The sequence below is a fragment of the Takifugu rubripes genome, chromosome 8 (assembly GCF_901000725.2).
Source record: "Takifugu rubripes chromosome 8, fTakRub1.2, whole genome shotgun sequence".
Lineage (NCBI taxonomy): Eukaryota > Metazoa > Chordata > Actinopteri > Tetraodontiformes > Tetraodontidae > Takifugu > Takifugu rubripes.
The window spans coordinates 19,424,752-19,440,190 of NC_042292.1; the positions used below are offsets into that span (position 1 = coordinate 19,424,752).

The following is a 15,439-nucleotide window of genomic DNA, read 5'->3' on the forward strand; positions in this document are numbered from 1 at the left end:
ATAAACCGGGGTTAAACTGGGGTTAAATTAGGATAAACCGGGGTTAAACTGGGGTTAAATTAGGATAAACCGGAGTGAAACTGGGGTTAACCTGGGAGGAGGGGAGGAGGAAAGGCCTTCCCTCTCAGAAGGTTCTTGTCTGCATGTTTGTGTCCAAAAATGCAACACAGAGAACCAGGTTCTGGTTGAGAAGGTTCTGAACTAGAACTTCTCACAACCAATTGATGAACAATGACTCTAGCAAGTGACTGTTGGCTACAACCGAGGCAGAGCTCGATGCCTCCAAAGACCCATGAAATGTGTGAACGGAATCTGCGGTGACGTCAGACCTGAGTCAAGGGTCACGACTGCTTTGGCCACTAGAGGGCGGTCGAGGAACACGGTGAATTGGCGTCACGTGACTCCGCGGGGTTGCTAACGCGGCTAACGCGGCTAACGCGGCTAACGACTAGCTCACAATTAGCGTCTCATTGGCACGGCTGTGGCGAGCAACACGGCACCAGAGCAGGAGCCTCTCCTTCAGCGGGACATTTCCTCTCCCACCGGACTGCTATCTTCACGTCCCCGCCCTCCAGCTCCAGATCCGGGTCGAACCTGAAACATGTCGGCGGTGCAGCGAATGAAAGTGGCGAATGAGCGACATAGCAAGACCATAACACAGCGGGGACACGTCCAGAAAACCTCGGTACGGGACTGACAGCCAGGCTAACGGCTAATCAGTCAGCGGCCTCGTTCACAGCACTTTCGGCCTCTTGTAATAACGCGTTTTATTAGTATCAGAGTTTAAATAATACAATGTGTAATTCCTTTGTAAATCTACACACAAATACACAGTAACTCTGCTCAAACGTACCTATGTTAGCGTTAGCAGTCTTAGCCTTAGCTTGTAACAACCGATGTATGTCTACAGTCCACTAATATTTGGCTCCTGAGGGATGTTTGTTAGTTAATATTATAATAGAATACCCGTGCAAAGAGCGAAAATCTCAGAAATCTGTGACGTTTTGTGAATTAGCGAGTTTGTGGAGCTCAGATCTGGGCCCTGCGGCCCGGCACAGGGGCCCCTGTGGCCCCAGGTGTTAAAGCTTGTCAGGCTCCTGCTGTATGTAGCAGATCTGGTTTAGATCAGAGTGTTGAAACTGTGACTGCTTAGATCTGGTCATGTGTTTCATGTTCAAGACTGATTCTCTTGTAATGGGATGTTCATTTTTCAGCGGCCCGTGAACGAGGAAAAGTCTCCGGTGGGTCCATGGCTGCTCGCGCTCTTCGTCTTTGTGGTCTGTGGATCAGGTGGGTCACGTGACTTTTCTGCACAGCTGAGGAGGAGCACATCTGTCCGCGGTCACTCAGCTCTTTCTTTGTGTTTGCAGCCATCTTCCAGATCATCCAGAGCATCAGGCAGGGCATGTGATAACCTTTGACCCTGGAGCCAAGCTGTTCGCCTGCCATCATAACCCAACCCACCCATCACACACACACACACACACACACACACACACGTTCCTGTGGAGTTGAATTCTCAGCTGTGCGTTTTCCCCTCACTCTTGCCCCCTTCTCGTTTTTAAATTGCCTTCCTTGATGAAGCTGATTAACGAGATATTGTTTATTGATTTGATCATCAGATGAAGTCTTAACTCTTCTTCCTGTTTGGCTGAACACTTGTCGAGAGCCGATGTGAGTTAAGGGAGCGTTCCGGGGTTGTTAGCAGTCTCTCCGGGATTCCTTTACTTCCTGTTTCTCTGCATCTGACGGACAGGAATCACTTCAGTTGCTCTCCTACCAGTCTGTCCAGTCTGACATTTGGTGGTTTGTTGCTCAACACTTTTCACTTTTTCCAACATATTTTTCATCTCTTGGCCTTTAATGTGAAATATTGATGAGAAGTGTTGACAGCAGCCTCAGTATCATGACAGTCATGAGGATTTACTGTCGCCAGCTCCAACCACTCGCTGTAAATATTTTGAAATAAAAGCCTGCCGCCACTGGCCAGTCCTTGAAATGTGAACGTCTGCTTCTTCCTGTCAGACGCCAGCTCAGCCGCCTTGTGACCGTGATTAGAGGGGAATGAAGTGGCACAAGGAGGTCTGAACCCTCACGCCGGGTGACACGGGGACCAAAGCAGCTGTTTGCTTGGTTTTACTCAAAGGTGTTGCTGGTCAGAGGGTCCTGGCGGACGCGTGCGGCGCTCTGCTCGCCCGTCGCCACGGCAGCTGCTGGAGGACACGCTTTGCTTTTCTACAAAATAAACCTGTGATATTTTTCTGTCAGTGTGTTAAGTCTTCACTGCTTCCAAGTGTTTGGTGATCAGACTGTGTTTCTACTGATCAGTGAGAGATTCGTGCACTGAAACCAATGAATGGAAGAATGAAAGCAGCAAAAAGGTTCAAAAAGGTTGATTTGGTTTTATGCTCTATTTGGAGAATTCTGACCTTTTAGATTGCGACGAGCCTATTACGCGTCTAGTTGTGCAGACATGGTTCCCCACATTATCTGTTGTTACATCTATTTGACAAAAATGTTGAACTAATCCTGTGATACACTTTGTAGAACAAGCAATTATCAAAAACCTCATTGTTTTATAATCTGGTGTCTTTGTGCCAAATGCTTTCAAATGTTTGTATTTTTGCAATGAACTGAGTGTGAACTTGAAGAGGGAAGAATAAAGGTGGTCAACCAGCCCTGGTCCCCAGTAGTGTGTTTGCTCACCGCCCGCAGGATCATCCTGGCAGGATCATCCTGGCAGGAAGCAGGAAGCGGCGTTTTCAGGGGCGCTGACGTCAGAGGCGAGAGCCAATCAGAAGCAGGCCCCGCCTCCCACGCATCGACGACATGACGTCAGCGAAAGAGAAGATGGCGGCTGTGCAGAAGGCGGAAGGTAAAAGCTTTGACAGACGGTTTTACCTCATCATGTCTCGTTTGTGGCAGTCTCGTTTCGCTCAGTCGCTGTTTTTGATCAACTGGATTTAGACACAAGTTGGCACTTTACCATGAGAACGTCCGAACCTGGAGGGGAGGCCGCTCGCTCGGCTTCAGGGGGCGTTAAGCGCAGGTGACAGGAGGCTAAGGCTAGCTTAGCCGCGGCTGCTGCAGCCAAACCCTCGCCGTTCTCGAGCACTCTGGCAGCGAAACTTTACATCTGTACGGGTTCTTCCGACGTTCTGCGCCGCCATGACGCCGAAGAGAGACGTGTGTTGGCTGATTAGCGCCACAGCCCGAGCTTGTCCAGCCGGGGAGCCCATCCCAGAGCCCCCGCAGCCAGGGGAGCTGACGGCGGTAGCCGCGTCCTCCGGAGAGAGGGTGTGCGTGTGCGCGTTCATACGACACGGTCCTGTAATTGTAGCTTTATTCCTCAGCTATTGACCACGGTGAACCATATTTCTGAAAGCACAAACAGACACACGGGCTCTGATGGAGACGCTCATCTGAAATTGGATGCAGATTCAACTGTTGCTTAGCAACTGGGAGCTATTGACGGAGGGCGTGTGTGCGTGTGTGCGTGTGTGTGTGGGTGGGTGGGTGGAGTTGTTGGCTCGAATATCAGGTGTGCCGACATGAGCCAGCACCGAAGTGCATCCTCACAGTTGACAACATGTCTGGAGGTTTTGGAGCATCAGAGTTCCTCCAGAATTTGCCAAGTTCTGCCAGATGAATCTTCCCTTCACCTGTCTGTCCCTGTTTTCTGCTCTTCCGTGTGCATGTGCATGTGTCCACGTGGCGAGCAGCGCAGTGCGTGTGGCTGTGCTTTGTGTGAGACCATCCCGTCACCATGAGCAACAAGGAGATGGTTTCCATGGAGACAGGTCAGTCAGACATTACAGCAGTATCTTCCACGTTGGGAGAGGTCTTTGTATGAAGCAACACTCGCTGTCACACTCACATTTCACACTTTGCCTCCTGTTGTTTGCCAAAACGAATAGGAAGTAATTAATTGCGACATTAAAATGTTAGTGAGTATTATTTGTGTTGGTAAGTCGGTTGTTGTGTTACTTTGTATTCATCCGCTGTGAACTTGTCAGGTGTTCTGCCTCAGATTCAGGCTGTGATGGTGTGTGAAGGCTCCACGGCTCCCTGAGCTGTTGTTGCTGTCTTTTAGGTTAATAATCAAGAGAGAAGTAAAGCAACAGTTTCTTTTGGTGTGTGAAACACCAGAGCAGCTCTTCATCTGTGTTCTTCTCTGTGTTCTGTGTCGGTAGAGAACAAAGGGCCAAGGAAGGTGTTCCTCCCCAACAAACTGCTGGAAAGTCTCCCTCGTCTGTCCCGCCTGCCCAGTGAGAGCCTCAGGTGGAACACGAATGAGGTGAGACCCGTTGTTCAGTGGTGGTGCGTTGATGTCCTCTCTGTGGCTGCGGTGTAGAGAACATGATCGTTGGTGTCTCAGCCGTGAGGGGCGGTGATCGACGGTGCTCTATTTCTGCAGGAGATCGCTGCCTACCTGATTTCATTCGACAGACATGACGAGTGGCTCTCCTGCACCCTGAGAACCAGGTACGCCTCTCGGAGCTCGCCAGGCGTTGGCGAGGGAGCCCTGGTATTCACGCTCGCCGGTCGCTGTTGTTCTTTCAGGCCGAAGAACGGCAGCGTTGTCCTTTACAACAGGAAGAAAGTGAAGTACAGGAACGATGGATACAGCTGGAAGAAAAGAAAAGATGGAAAGACGACAAGAGAAGATCACCTGAAGCTGAAGGTCAAGGGCATGGTGGTGAGTCTGGATCCAGAATACCAGCTTTCGTTTGGAACGATGTGGAATTTCTGCCAAAGTCTTTGTAAGTGCTTAAAGAGCGACACGAAGTCTTCCTTCTCTGCTCTCAGTGCCTGTACGGATGCTACGTTCATTCCTCCATTGTGCCCACATTCCATAGGCGATGCTACTGGCTGCTGCAGGTCTCTCTCTCACACACACACGCACACACACACACACACACACACACACACACACACACACACACACACACACACACAGTTGGGTAAGAGTAATGGAAACGGCAGCTGTCATCACTCCATAACCATGATCTGCTCCTGTGTAACAGAACCCAGACATCGTGCTGGTCCACTATCTGAACGTACCATCCCTGGAGGATTCTGGGAAATGCAGTCCGCTGCTGTGCACAGTGGCCAGCCGCCATGACAGCATGAGGTGGAGCCGTGATGACCTGCTGAGTCAGTTGAAGCCCATGTGTAAGGAAGATGCTGACGGGGATGGCGGCCATCGTGAGCAGTTTGTCGCACTGCGTGTAGTTTTACACCTGCTGTCGTGCAGTCCACAGTATGAAGTGGTCGGGCGCCGCAGGAGAATTCAGCATCGAGGACTTGGTTCAACACATTCTGGAGAGGCAGAGAGCCAAACCACAACCCCGGACACACACCTGCCTCTGCAACACCGTCCAAGGTAACTTACCTGTCATCACCGTGGCGACGGCGTGAGCTGGCCTGCCCACCTGTGCGTGTCTTTAGTGTCTTCAGGAGTGAACATTCCTCACCGCTGTAACAACACCAAACATCGGATCATCTCTCCCAAACTACCGTCCTCCTCCTGCACACCCCCCCCCCCTGAACTAGGGGAGGCAGGGAGAGATGGAGCAGGAGGAGACGCACCACTGCCCCGCCTCCAAGCTCAGAGCAGCCCTGCCTCATCACCCCACCCCCCCATGTGAGTAAAGCATCAAATCAGAGGAGACGGCGCTAAACCAGCAGCGCAGTTCCATTTTCACTTCTCTGCTTGTCTTGCAGCTCCACCTCCTCCCCCCCTCAAGCACACAGAGCCACCATGAGCATGGGTAACCATGGCAACGGCCTCTACAACAGTCGTGCCAATCTCGCCACTGTGGCGCTACCACAAACCGCAGTCATTGTCATGGCAACAACCTCCACTGTCACAAAGGGAGGAGGGGGAGGAGCCAGAGGAGAAGAGGCTGGGCCAGGGCGGAGTCTCTCGCTGACCCACTCCGGACAGTTGCTTTTGTCCCCCACTCTTCCCGCGCCCCCCTCTTCCCCCCCCTCTTCCTCTTCGCCTGCCCCCCCCCCCCACTCCAGGTGTCACCACGCTCTCCCTCACCCTGCTTCCATCCCCGGTCATCGGCAGCCTCCTCCTCACCCCCTCCTCCTGTTCTTCTCCTCCTAACACAGCTGCCACCTCTCCTCCCTCCCCTCATTCCTCCCCCTCCCCATGCCAACCCCCCCCACCCATCCCTCCTGCCTTTGACCCTGACTCCTTTCTCAACTCCCCTAAACAGGGTGAGACTTATGGGGGGCTCCTCCCCCCCAGTGCCTCCTCCGCCCTCTCCTCTGTTCTGTGTTCCTCCTCACCCTTCTCCCCCGTATCACTAACCCTTTCCCTGTCCCCTCCCTCTACCCCTCCCTCGTCAGTGTCGCCTCGCTCTTCATCCTCCTGCGAGACTGTCCGGCGAGGTTCCGCCGGCCGGCTATCTTGCTCCTCCCTCCCCCCCACCGTCACCCTGTCTCCCTCGTCCGCTGTGACCCCGCCCCTCCTCCCCCTCTGCCTGGAGCTGTCAGCTCTCGGGGAATCGGACGGAGCCAGGGGCAGGGTGGTGGAGGAGGAGGAGGACGATGAGATGAGAGGTGGTGATGAAGGCGGAGCTCCGCCCACTGACCTGCCGCAGGTGAGCCTGACACTTTTACTCCACTCCTGATATGGAATTGTGTTTACAACTTCACGTGTCTCGACATGCTGGTTCACTGGGGGTGTGTTAGCGAATGCTGGGGTTAGAACGGCCAGCGTGTGATCACACCTCTGTCTGGTCTCCAGAGACCGCCGTCCTCCACCAGCTCGTCTCTGCAGCAGCAAACGGGGAGTTGCGTTGCACCGCTGCTCGTCGGCCAGCACGGGACATGTCCTTCCATCCCATCGGCCAGTCAGACCAAGCAACAGGCTAAAGCGGAGCGGCCTGTGGTCCTGGGCCAGCCTTTCCATCACTCCGAACTGTCACCTCCCCACCAGCCCTCGGTGCTTGAGCACAGCCGCCCTGATCCTGCTGTGAACTCCCCCCCTGCTGCTCTTGCATTTGATGATGCTCCGGCAGTGACGCCTCCCATGGAGGTGAAACAGGAGATAAGACAGAGCTACGACACAGAGGAAGCCTGCATGGACACACATCTGGAGGGGGAGGAAGAGGAAGTGGACCAGTGTCAACAAGGAGGGGAGGAGCTTGACATCTCGTTTGACAGCCAGTTTCCTGACCTCATGGCTGACCTGATCACAGAAGAGGCCCCTCCTGTTGCAGAGCCTCCAAACGCTGCTCCCACAGCGTCCCACATCTCAAATGTTTTTCCCGTGGGAGTCCGTTACATGGTGCCCCCTCAGCCATCACCCTCTTCTTCCTTCCTTCCGTTTCCTCATCCACTGCCATCTTCTTCCTCCAGTCGTCTCGCCTCCATCACTGACTTCTCCCCAGAATGGTCTTACCCAGAGGTAACCTATCAGCATTTTTTGGCTAGAAATATTTTTGTTCTTTTGTCCTCTGATCTTAGAGCCATTTTATGTTTCGGTACAGCAAATATCCATCTATTTGATTAGCCTCCATTGCACAGCAAACCTGTGAGCACCAGGGGGCAGCATTGATTAGCTTGTTCAGCAGCCAGATGCAGACACACAGGAAACATCTGTCAACTGATGTGGACTACTCAGTAATTGTCTCTTACTGACGTGTGTAGGGAGGTGTGAAGGTATTGATCACAGGACCTTGGAATGAGCTTTCGGGTCGATATTCTTGTGTTTTCGACCAGAGCACTGTCGCTGCATCACTGATTCAGCCTGGGGTGCTGCGGTGCTACTGTCCTGGTATCCACACACTCGCACTCTCTCACATAACAGTTCCACTGAATAATTCTGAAGAATCTTTAAGTTCATCAGTACATTTGATTGAATGTTCTGCTCATAAAGTCTGCCACATGAGGGCGCCGGTATGTGCCGTGGGTTCTGACTGTGTCTCCTCTCTCAGCCCATGAGGCTGGCCTGGTGTGTCTGCAGGTTCTGGAGTCGGGAGGATCCATCTCCTCGTCGGTCCTGTTTGAGTACCGAGCTCGAAACGCCAGTTCTCTGCCCAGCTCGCAGCTCGACTGGCTCTCATTGGACGGTCAGTGTCAGAGAGCAGTAACTTCCTGTCTGTAGGTGTACTCAGCACAGCTCCGCAGGTTTGAGGCTGTTGTGCTTTAAATGAGGATTTCTGGATTCAAAATCGCGCCGCCTTCACGGTGTGATTGAAGCAGATTCATCACCGTATGTCAGACACGTGGGTGCTGCTCAGCACTTGGTTTCACACTCCAGTTGGAGTTGAAGACAGTCATGCTTGGAGCTCATTTACCAGCCTATTAAAACCGGTTTGACCTGATGGCACCCAACAATCCCCTTCCAGTTATCCTGCTAATAATAAAGCTGATGCCGGCAGACGCTGCAGTCCAGACAAGACCAGCAACACCCGGTGGAGGGCGTCTGTCCCGGTTGGGCGACACTCGTGAGCAGGAGCGCCCTCTAGTGTCTGCTGCTCCAGATTCTTCAGTCCAGACGTGATGTTTCAGAGGAAAGTTTAATTGGGTACCTTTTAGAAAGCTTTCACTCTGGACAACTGATAAGCAGCTGCTGACGTGTGTGAGGATTCCAGGCTCAAAGCCAGGAATGTGACGCATCCCAGCATGCCTTGCTGCATATCACCATCCGGAGCTCTCACACACGCTGCTGCCTCTTTTAAACGAGTTGATCCTCCCACAGCCGCGCGGTCTGCTTCCTGTGTGACTTCATGAAGTGTGTGAGTGTGTTTGTGTGTCCCCTGTTAGCGCATCATCGTCGTGCGTGTGTGTGTGTGTGTGTGTGTGTGTGTGTGGAGGGGGGGTAATTTTTCCAATGACATCATAATGTCCCCAAAATACTTTTCACCTGCACTCACTCCGACAGTGAGACTGAAGATGGACGCCGTGCAGCAGCCGGACGCTGTCGGTAGGACCGCGCTCTGACTTCCATGTGTCTGTCTGTATATTGGTTGTCATGGTTACAGATGTTGAGCACAGTTTAAATTTTGATTCTTTCCAGCTTGATTCTGTGTGTAGCTGCATTAACGTGCTTTAGGTCTTTTTTTAGTTCAGATGTAGTTTTTTCATTCTCTTTTACTTTTTCTAATTTTGACTTGAGTCTCGATAGTTTAAGGAAAGACCGTCAGTTTTCCCCTCAGCCTTTGGAAGAAACCCTGATCCCATCTGAGCTGTGGTGGCTGCAGCCCGACAGCAAAGCTGCTCCAACGATGCCAAAACCTCACAACTTGTGATTGATCTGATTCATCTCAGCCGCGAAACAACGGCGTTCGCTGAGATCGTTGGTTGGCTGAAGGCCGAGACTTGGTTGCTTAGCTGAGCTTCAGAGGCCCCCCCACACACACACACACACACACACACACTGCATGAACAAAAGTTCCTGCCATTGAGTTTTTTCACTGTGGGTGTTTGTGCTTGTGCGCGCTCATGAATGTGTGTGTATACAGGTCACAGTGTATCAGGCTATATTAAGGACTCGACTTTGATTTCCTACACACGACCACACAGGAGCTGCCAGATCGATTGAAGTCAGTGGAAATAGTTTCCATTTCAGAGTGTGTGTGTGTGTGTGTGTGTGTGTCTGTGTGTGTGTGTGTTGGAGAGCACCTCTTGAAGCAGATATTTTGGAGAGCAGTTTTCCATTTGACTCCTGATTATCTCTGTCAGCGCCCACGGCGCTCCGTTCTACGGCCTCGCTGGATGATTGACAGCAGGTGTTCTGGTGTGACGCGCTCTTGGGTCCAGCTGAGGTCTGACTCTGTTCCGACTGTTCTCTGCAGATAATCAGTTCAGGATGTCCATTCTGGAGCGTCTGGAACAGATGGAGCGCAGGATGGCAGAGATGGCTGCCCGTGACAGCAGCAGCCAGCAGCAGCAGCACCACCAATACAGCACGCAGCTGGCCACGCCCCCTCCCCCAGCTCTACCTGACGACCACGGGCAGGTGAGATTCCAGGAAGGTCACAGAGGTCAGCAGGCTGCCTGATGGTGAGAGGGGAGGTTTGACATGTGTGCAGCTGCTGGACCTGGCTCTGATCCTCAGCAGCTGTGACTCATGGAGTTAAAATAGGCTGAGAGTCAGAAGGGAGGAGGGGGGAGGAAGGAGGGAGGGAGGAGGGAGGGAGGGGAGGGAGGGGAGAGGAGAGGAGGGGGGGAGGAGAGGAGAGGGGGAGGAGGGGGGAGGAGAGGAGGGAGGGAGAGGGGAGGGGGAGGAGAGGAGGGAGGGAGAGAGGAGGGGGAGGAGAGGGAGAGGAGGGGGGAGAGGAGAGGAGAGGGGGAGGAGAGGGGGAGGAGGGGGGAGAGGAGAGGGAGGAGAGGGGGAGGAGGAGAGGAGGGAGGGGGAGGAGAGGGAGGGGAGGGGAGGAGAGGGGGAGGAGAGGGAGGGGAGGAGAGGGGGAGAGGAGAGGAGAGGAGGGGGAGGAGAGGGGGAGGAGAGGAGAGAGGAGGGGGGAGGAGAGGGAGAGGAGAGGAGAGGGGGGAGGAGGGGAGGAGAGGGAGGGGAGGGGAGGAGGGGGAGGAGAGGGGAGGAGAGGAGAGAGGAGGGGGAGGAGAGGGAGAGGAGAGGGGGAGGAGGAGAGGGGAGGGGGAGAGGAGAGGAGAGGAGAGGGGGAGGGGAGGGAGAGAGGGAGGGGAGAGGGGGAGAGGAGGGGAGGGGGAGAGGAGAGGAGAGGGGGGAGGGGAGGAGAGAGGGAGGGAGGAGAGGGGGAGAGGAGGGAGGAGAGGAGAGGAGAGGGGGGAGGAGAGGAGAGGAGAGTAGGGGGGAGAGGAGAGGAGGAGGTGATGATGATGATGATGGTGTCTCACGTGTCCTCTGTCCCCTTCTGTCTCAGGCGTCTCAGTGGTTTGAGAGGAGGATTGTGGGAGTTTGTGAGCGCATGATGAGAGGAGGACGGTGGGGGGGGCGAGGAGAGAGGCTCCATCACTCAGTCCGTCACCGAGGCATGACGCTGCTGCACCTGGCTGCTGCTCAGGGCTACACACACCTGATTCACACTCTGGTCCACTGGAGGTACACACACCTGACACACACTCTGACAATGAGAGCGCCACTGCCACCTACTGTCGTGGATGTGCAATTACACTTTATTCTAGTACGGCCAAAAACACAAAAACATGTTCCCCAGGGGCACGCCCCCCCCCCCCCCCCCCCCCCCCCCCCGCATCGCACCGCGCCCCCCCAGGGGGGCACGCCCCACTTTTTGCTCTTCACACATCCACTGACTGTGTTTTGCTTCAGGATGATGAACAACGACAGTTTGGATTTGGAACAGGAAGTTGATGCTCTGAACATCGACCACTTCTCCTGCACACCTCTGGTATGATGCACACACACACCTGACACACACACACACACACGCGCCTGACACACACACACACACGCCCGACACACACACACGCCCGACACACACACCCCCCCGACACCCCCCCCACGCCTGACAGGAGTGTGTGTGCTGCAGATGTGGGCGTGTGCGTTGGGCCACCAGCGAGCAGCAGAGCTTCTGTACAGCTGGAACAGCTCAGCTTTGGGGATCCCCGACTCGTTGGGACGCCTGCCCCTCGCCGTGGCCCGCTCCCGAGGACACACCCGCCTCGCCATGGCGCTGGAGGAGCTGCACACGCGTGCCATGTCTCCAGCCGACCCAAGCACGCTGCAGCCGCCATCTCCGTCGTCGTCCAGTCTGGACACAGGTACCGCGTGCCCGTCCTGGCCCGTCCCACCCTCAGTCACCGTGTTGCCCCGTCCTGATGGGATGTCCGTTGTCCGTGTTGCAGGTCTGAGCTCCTCCAGCAGCCTCCCGTCCCCCAGTGACCCCAGCTCACCCTCTCCCAGTTCTGCCTACTCCAGTGGCCCGGCACTGATGGACACCTCCCCCTCCTCCCCCTCTTCCCCCTCCTCTCCTTCCTCCTCATCCTCACTGTCCCCTCCTGCCCCCTCTCCCCTCCCTCTCGCCTCCCTTCCTGCTGTGTCCATGTTGGGGGAGGAGCTTGATGCCAGTCTGAGTACAGGTAACCAGCTCACACCTGTTTCAGAAGTGAGCGCTTGTCTGTCTTGGCCCCGCCCTTGACCAGTCGCAATCCTCCAGGCCTGAATGCCGACGCCTCCAGAGACTCTTTTCTGTTCTTCATGGACTACAAGAGCAGCTGCCCACACCCCCCCGCCCACACGTACCATCCAGGGCACATTGGGGGCCGGGGCCACATGTCAGACCTGCTGGAAGAACAACTCCTGAGCTACAGCGAGAACGCTGAAAACGAAGGAGAGGAGGTGGAATATCTGGAGGAGGAGGAGCTGCAGGTACGCATCAGCTTCCTGATCCCTCCTTCCAGCGCTGCACTTCCTCACTGCTGTTGAATTCTTGAATCGGATCAAGTCGGATCCGTGCAGGTCAGGCACTCTAAGCAGGTGTTTGTTGCTGTGGTTACCCTTTGACCTGACAGGTTGACATGGCAACGCTGGCCGAGCAAATTATCCAGGCGACTCCAGAGCGAATTAAACAGGAGGACTTCCCCAGGGGGGCGGAGTCACTGCTGAGAGAGAGGCAGGACAATGTAGCCATGCAGGACACCTGGTTGGCGACTTACCTGGAAACCGTTGACGTCCAGACACACTCCCCCCCCAGGTAAGCCCCGCCCAGCACGGCCCAGACGCTGCGCCCGAGTCCAGTTCCGTACCACGACAGTTTGTGTTTGCACCTGTAGGCGGATGTGTCCCCCCTCACCTCTGAGCGCGCTGGCTCTCCAGAGGCTCCGCCCCCCATCCTCTGCCGCATGGGCGGAGTTTCTAAACGCTTCAGCCAACGGGAAAATGGAGAGAGACTTTGCTCTGCTGACCCTGACTGACGGCGAGCAGAGGGAGCTTTATGAAGCTGCTCGGATCATCCAGAACGCCTTCAGGAGATACAAGGTGTGTGTGAGTGTGTGTGAGTGTGTGTGTCACATGAACCAGGACATGTTGTTGCTTCCACCTTCTACATCAATCTGAAGAATAATATTTTTGTAGGGCCGCAAGTTAAAAGAGCAACAAGACGTGGCTGCAGCTGTCATACAGAGGTGCTACAGGAAATACAAGCAGGTGTGTGTGTGTGTGTGTGTGTGTGTGTGTGTGTGTGTGTGTGTGTGTGCGTGTGCGTGTGCGTGTGCGTGTGCGTGCGTGCGTGCGTGCGTGCGTGCGTGCGTGCGTGCGTGCGTGCGTGCGTGCGGGGACACGCTCCATTAACACTAAGCTAACCTGCTGCTGTGTGTTGCCTCTCTCCCTCTGCTCAGCTAACATGGATAGCTCTGAAGGTACGGCTGTCAGCTGATGTGTGTGTTTTCTGAGCCGCGTGTCCTTCAGCAGGATCAGTGTTTTGTGTTTGTGTGGCTTCTCATGTGAATGATTTCTTTGAGTTTCCTGACTGATCAGGGCTGGAGGCCAAGTCTAGCATGATGCTATTGTTAGCATTGGCACCTGATTCCTGTTGTACTGTAAGAACGAGGTTTGTTGGCTGTGAACGCTCATGCGGCGCTCTTCGCCTGAGGTGTCCACTGCTGCCGTGTCGGTGCATCCTGGGTATGAGCGGTCATCACAGCCACCCTCACGCTGTCTGACCACGCGTCTCCGTGCACGGCTGCTCTGAAATGGTCGCTGTGTTCCCTCAGTACGCTCTCTACAAGAAGATGACCCAGGCGGCCATTTTGATCCAGTCAAAGTTCAGGTCGTACTACGAGCAGAAGCGTTTCCAGCAGAGTCGCAGAGCGGCGGTCCTCATCCAGCAGTACTACCGCAGCTACAAAGAGTTCGAGCGTCTGAAACAGGCCTCCAGAAGCGCCGCCAACCACAACCCCAAGATCAGGTAGGAGCTCTCCAGCGGTGCTGGCAGGGTGTCGGCGGTCGGCTTCACTTTCATTGAGAATCGCTATGTTTGCCTTGTCAGGGGCACCTTCTTGACCAAGAAACAGGACCAGGCTGCAAGAAAGATCATGAGGTTCCTGAGACGCTGCAGACACAGGTCAGCTTCTGAAGCGTACACACTCCCTGTGGGCGGGGCCAAAGCCTAAAGCCTAAAGCTGCTCCTGCTGTTCCAGGATCAAAGAGCTGAAACAGAGCAGAGAGCTGGAGCGGAGAGGGCTGACCACCTAAACCACCTAAACCACCTTCAGTTTGCACTGAGGAGCAGAGGACTCTGCACTGTCTGTCCGCCTGTCTGTCCTCTCTCCTGAATGTAGCTGTCTGTCCCTCAGCACCACCACACAGGCTCGTCCTTCCTGCTCTCACAGTCCGCGATGAAGGCCACGATGTGGTCAGATATCAACACACATGTAGCAGCTGTGTCCTCCACTCATGCTTGTGACTCGACTGGTTCCTGACTGGTTACTGGTTCAACTCCCAGTTCAGCAAAATCCCTTTTAGGACAAAGAATCAAGAACGCAACCTTTCTGGTCCCGGAGGAAGCTTGGACGGATGCGGCTCAGGGAACACACACACGTTCCCATGATGCAGTTGTGCTGAGCTGCAGCTCGGCTCAAATCAGACATTTTTAAATGCAGTTTTGTCACTTTTAATATACTCAAAGCTATGTAAACAATCATATAGAAGCATATATATATATGTATAGAAATTATATATTCTCATGTTTTTATTTATTACAGCATGAAGTGTGTGTGTGTGTGTGTGTGTTGTACACACGGTAAGGTCGAGTCTTAAAGAACCCTGATTTCTGACCTCAGACCAGTCAAAATGCACGCTAATGTGGCTCAGTGTGATGTCACTTCCTCTTATTTGTGTCAGTGATATGGCATCAGTTGTTTCCATGCCAACACAGCATTGACGAGGTCACAGTTGCGACTGTTTCTGACGTGGCCATGCACTTCCTGTTGCTGTGTTTTTAATGATATGGAGCCTGAGCATTGCTGCGCCGTCGTCATGGTGACAGATGCAGAGGTCAGCATGAGTGTCTGTTTTTGGAGAATCCTTTCAGTTGTTGTACTGCAGTGAAGCTTTGCATGAGTTGATTCCCCAGACTTTCAAATCCAGTATGTTCAAATCTGCAGATTAAACCAGATCTTTGATATTTGCCTCGTCTCAGCTGGTTTCCCGTCCGGGCCGACTGGTCGTGCTGTTGCCAGGGTCCCCCACAACACCACAACTGAAGGTTCCCACGCTTGAACGCACACCTGCTCTCAACGTTGCTGTCGTGCACAGGCCCACAAGGTCTCACAATTTTGGCGTTTGAATATTGACCTTTTGATTTTTGATTTTTTTCCGTAGTGCTTTGAAGAGACTTTGTCCTTTTGCTCGATTTGACGGAATCCTCGTAAACCATCGTTGGTGGTGTGTGTGGGCTCATGGTACTCCTCTCGGGTGTGTGTGACCTCGCTGGATTCTCCAGGGTGTGCGGCAGCAGTTGCCCAGGGCCACTAA

General features: G+C 54.1%; 3 protein-coding genes across 5 annotated transcripts; all 3 read left to right on the forward strand.

Moving 5' to 3' along the window:
* Positions 1-399: 399 nt before the first annotated feature.
* Positions 400-2,677, forward strand: LOC101075933 (stress-associated endoplasmic reticulum protein 1). The gene is made up of 3 exons (XM_003975942.3): positions 400-685; positions 1,215-1,290; positions 1,371-2,677. Exons 1-3 carry the CDS (start codon positions 602-604, stop codon positions 1,409-1,411), a joined length of 201 nt encoding a protein of 66 aa, XP_003975991.1. The 5' UTR covers positions 400-601; the 3' UTR covers positions 1,412-2,677.
* Positions 2,678-2,797: 120 nt separating this feature from the next.
* On the forward strand, positions 2,798-6,152 carry LOC115250651 (calmodulin-binding transcription activator 2-like). 2 transcript variants are annotated; one of them, XM_029840033.1, is made up of 10 exons: positions 2,798-2,875; positions 3,723-3,800; positions 4,194-4,297; positions 4,418-4,485; positions 4,564-4,699; positions 4,810-4,881; positions 5,028-5,175; positions 5,258-5,386; positions 5,452-5,647; positions 5,728-6,152. In XM_029840033.1, the coding sequence occupies exons 2-10, from the start codon at positions 3,767-3,769 to the stop codon at positions 6,116-6,118; spliced, it is 1,278 nt and encodes a 425-aa protein (XP_029695893.1). In that variant the 5' UTR covers positions 2,798-2,875; positions 3,723-3,766; the 3' UTR covers positions 6,119-6,152. The 2 variants fall into 2 exon arrangements, with proteins under 2 accessions (XP_029695893.1, XP_029695892.1); XM_029840032.1 differs by lacking the exon at positions 3,723-3,800 and having other exon boundaries at positions 2,802-2,875.
* A 34-nt stretch (positions 6,153-6,186) lies between these two features.
* On the forward strand, positions 6,187-15,092 carry LOC101078426 (calmodulin-binding transcription activator 2-like). Of its 2 annotated transcripts, XM_029839987.1 has the most exons (17): positions 6,187-6,617; positions 6,764-7,426; positions 7,741-7,795; positions 7,956-8,090; positions 9,819-9,982; positions 10,869-11,047; positions 11,276-11,354; positions 11,496-11,727; positions 11,812-12,045; positions 12,123-12,334; positions 12,478-12,659; positions 12,739-12,943; positions 13,040-13,111; positions 13,303-13,323; positions 13,678-13,871; positions 13,953-14,027; positions 14,104-15,092. In XM_029839987.1, exons 1-17 carry the CDS (start codon positions 6,570-6,572, stop codon positions 14,156-14,158), a joined length of 2,805 nt encoding a protein of 934 aa, XP_029695847.1. In that variant the 5' UTR covers positions 6,187-6,569; the 3' UTR covers positions 14,159-15,092. The 2 variants fall into 2 exon arrangements, with proteins under 2 accessions (XP_029695847.1, XP_029695849.1); XM_029839989.1 differs by lacking the exons at positions 6,187-6,617; positions 7,741-7,795 and having other exon boundaries at positions 7,260-7,426.
* Positions 15,093-15,439: the final 347 nt, after the last annotated feature.

Coding starts and splice junctions, on each gene's coding strand:
- LOC115250651 (XM_029840032.1), top strand. CDS start 2,830: ATGACGTCAGCGAAAGAGAAGATGGCGGCTGTGCAGAAGGCGGAAG. Junction 4,700..4,809: donor TGAAGGTCAAGGGCATGGTG/GTGAGTCTGGAT, acceptor CTCTGCTCTCAG/TGCCTGTACGGATGCTACGT. Junction 5,648..5,727: donor TCATCACCCCACCCCCCCAT/GTGAGTAAAGCA, acceptor CTTGTCTTGCAG/CTCCACCTCCTCCCCCCCTC.
- LOC101075933 (XM_003975942.3), top strand. CDS start 602: ATGTCGGCGGTGCAGCGAATGAAAGTGGCGAATGAGCGACATAGCAAG. Junction 686..1,214: donor GACACGTCCAGAAAACCTCG/GTACGGGACTGA, acceptor TTCATTTTTCAG/CGGCCCGTGAACGAGGAAAA. Junction 1,291..1,370: donor CTTTGTGGTCTGTGGATCAG/GTGGGTCACGTG, acceptor TTGTGTTTGCAG/CCATCTTCCAGATCATCCAG.
- LOC101078426 (XM_029839987.1), top strand. CDS start 6,570: ATGAGAGGTGGTGATGAAGGCGGAGCTCCGCCCACTGACCTGCCGCAG. Junction 7,796..7,955: donor GCTGCGGTGCTACTGTCCTG/GTATCCACACAC, acceptor CTCCTCTCTCAG/CCCATGAGGCTGGCCTGGTG. Junction 13,324..13,677: donor TAACATGGATAGCTCTGAAG/GTACGGCTGTCA, acceptor GTGTTCCCTCAG/TACGCTCTCTACAAGAAGAT.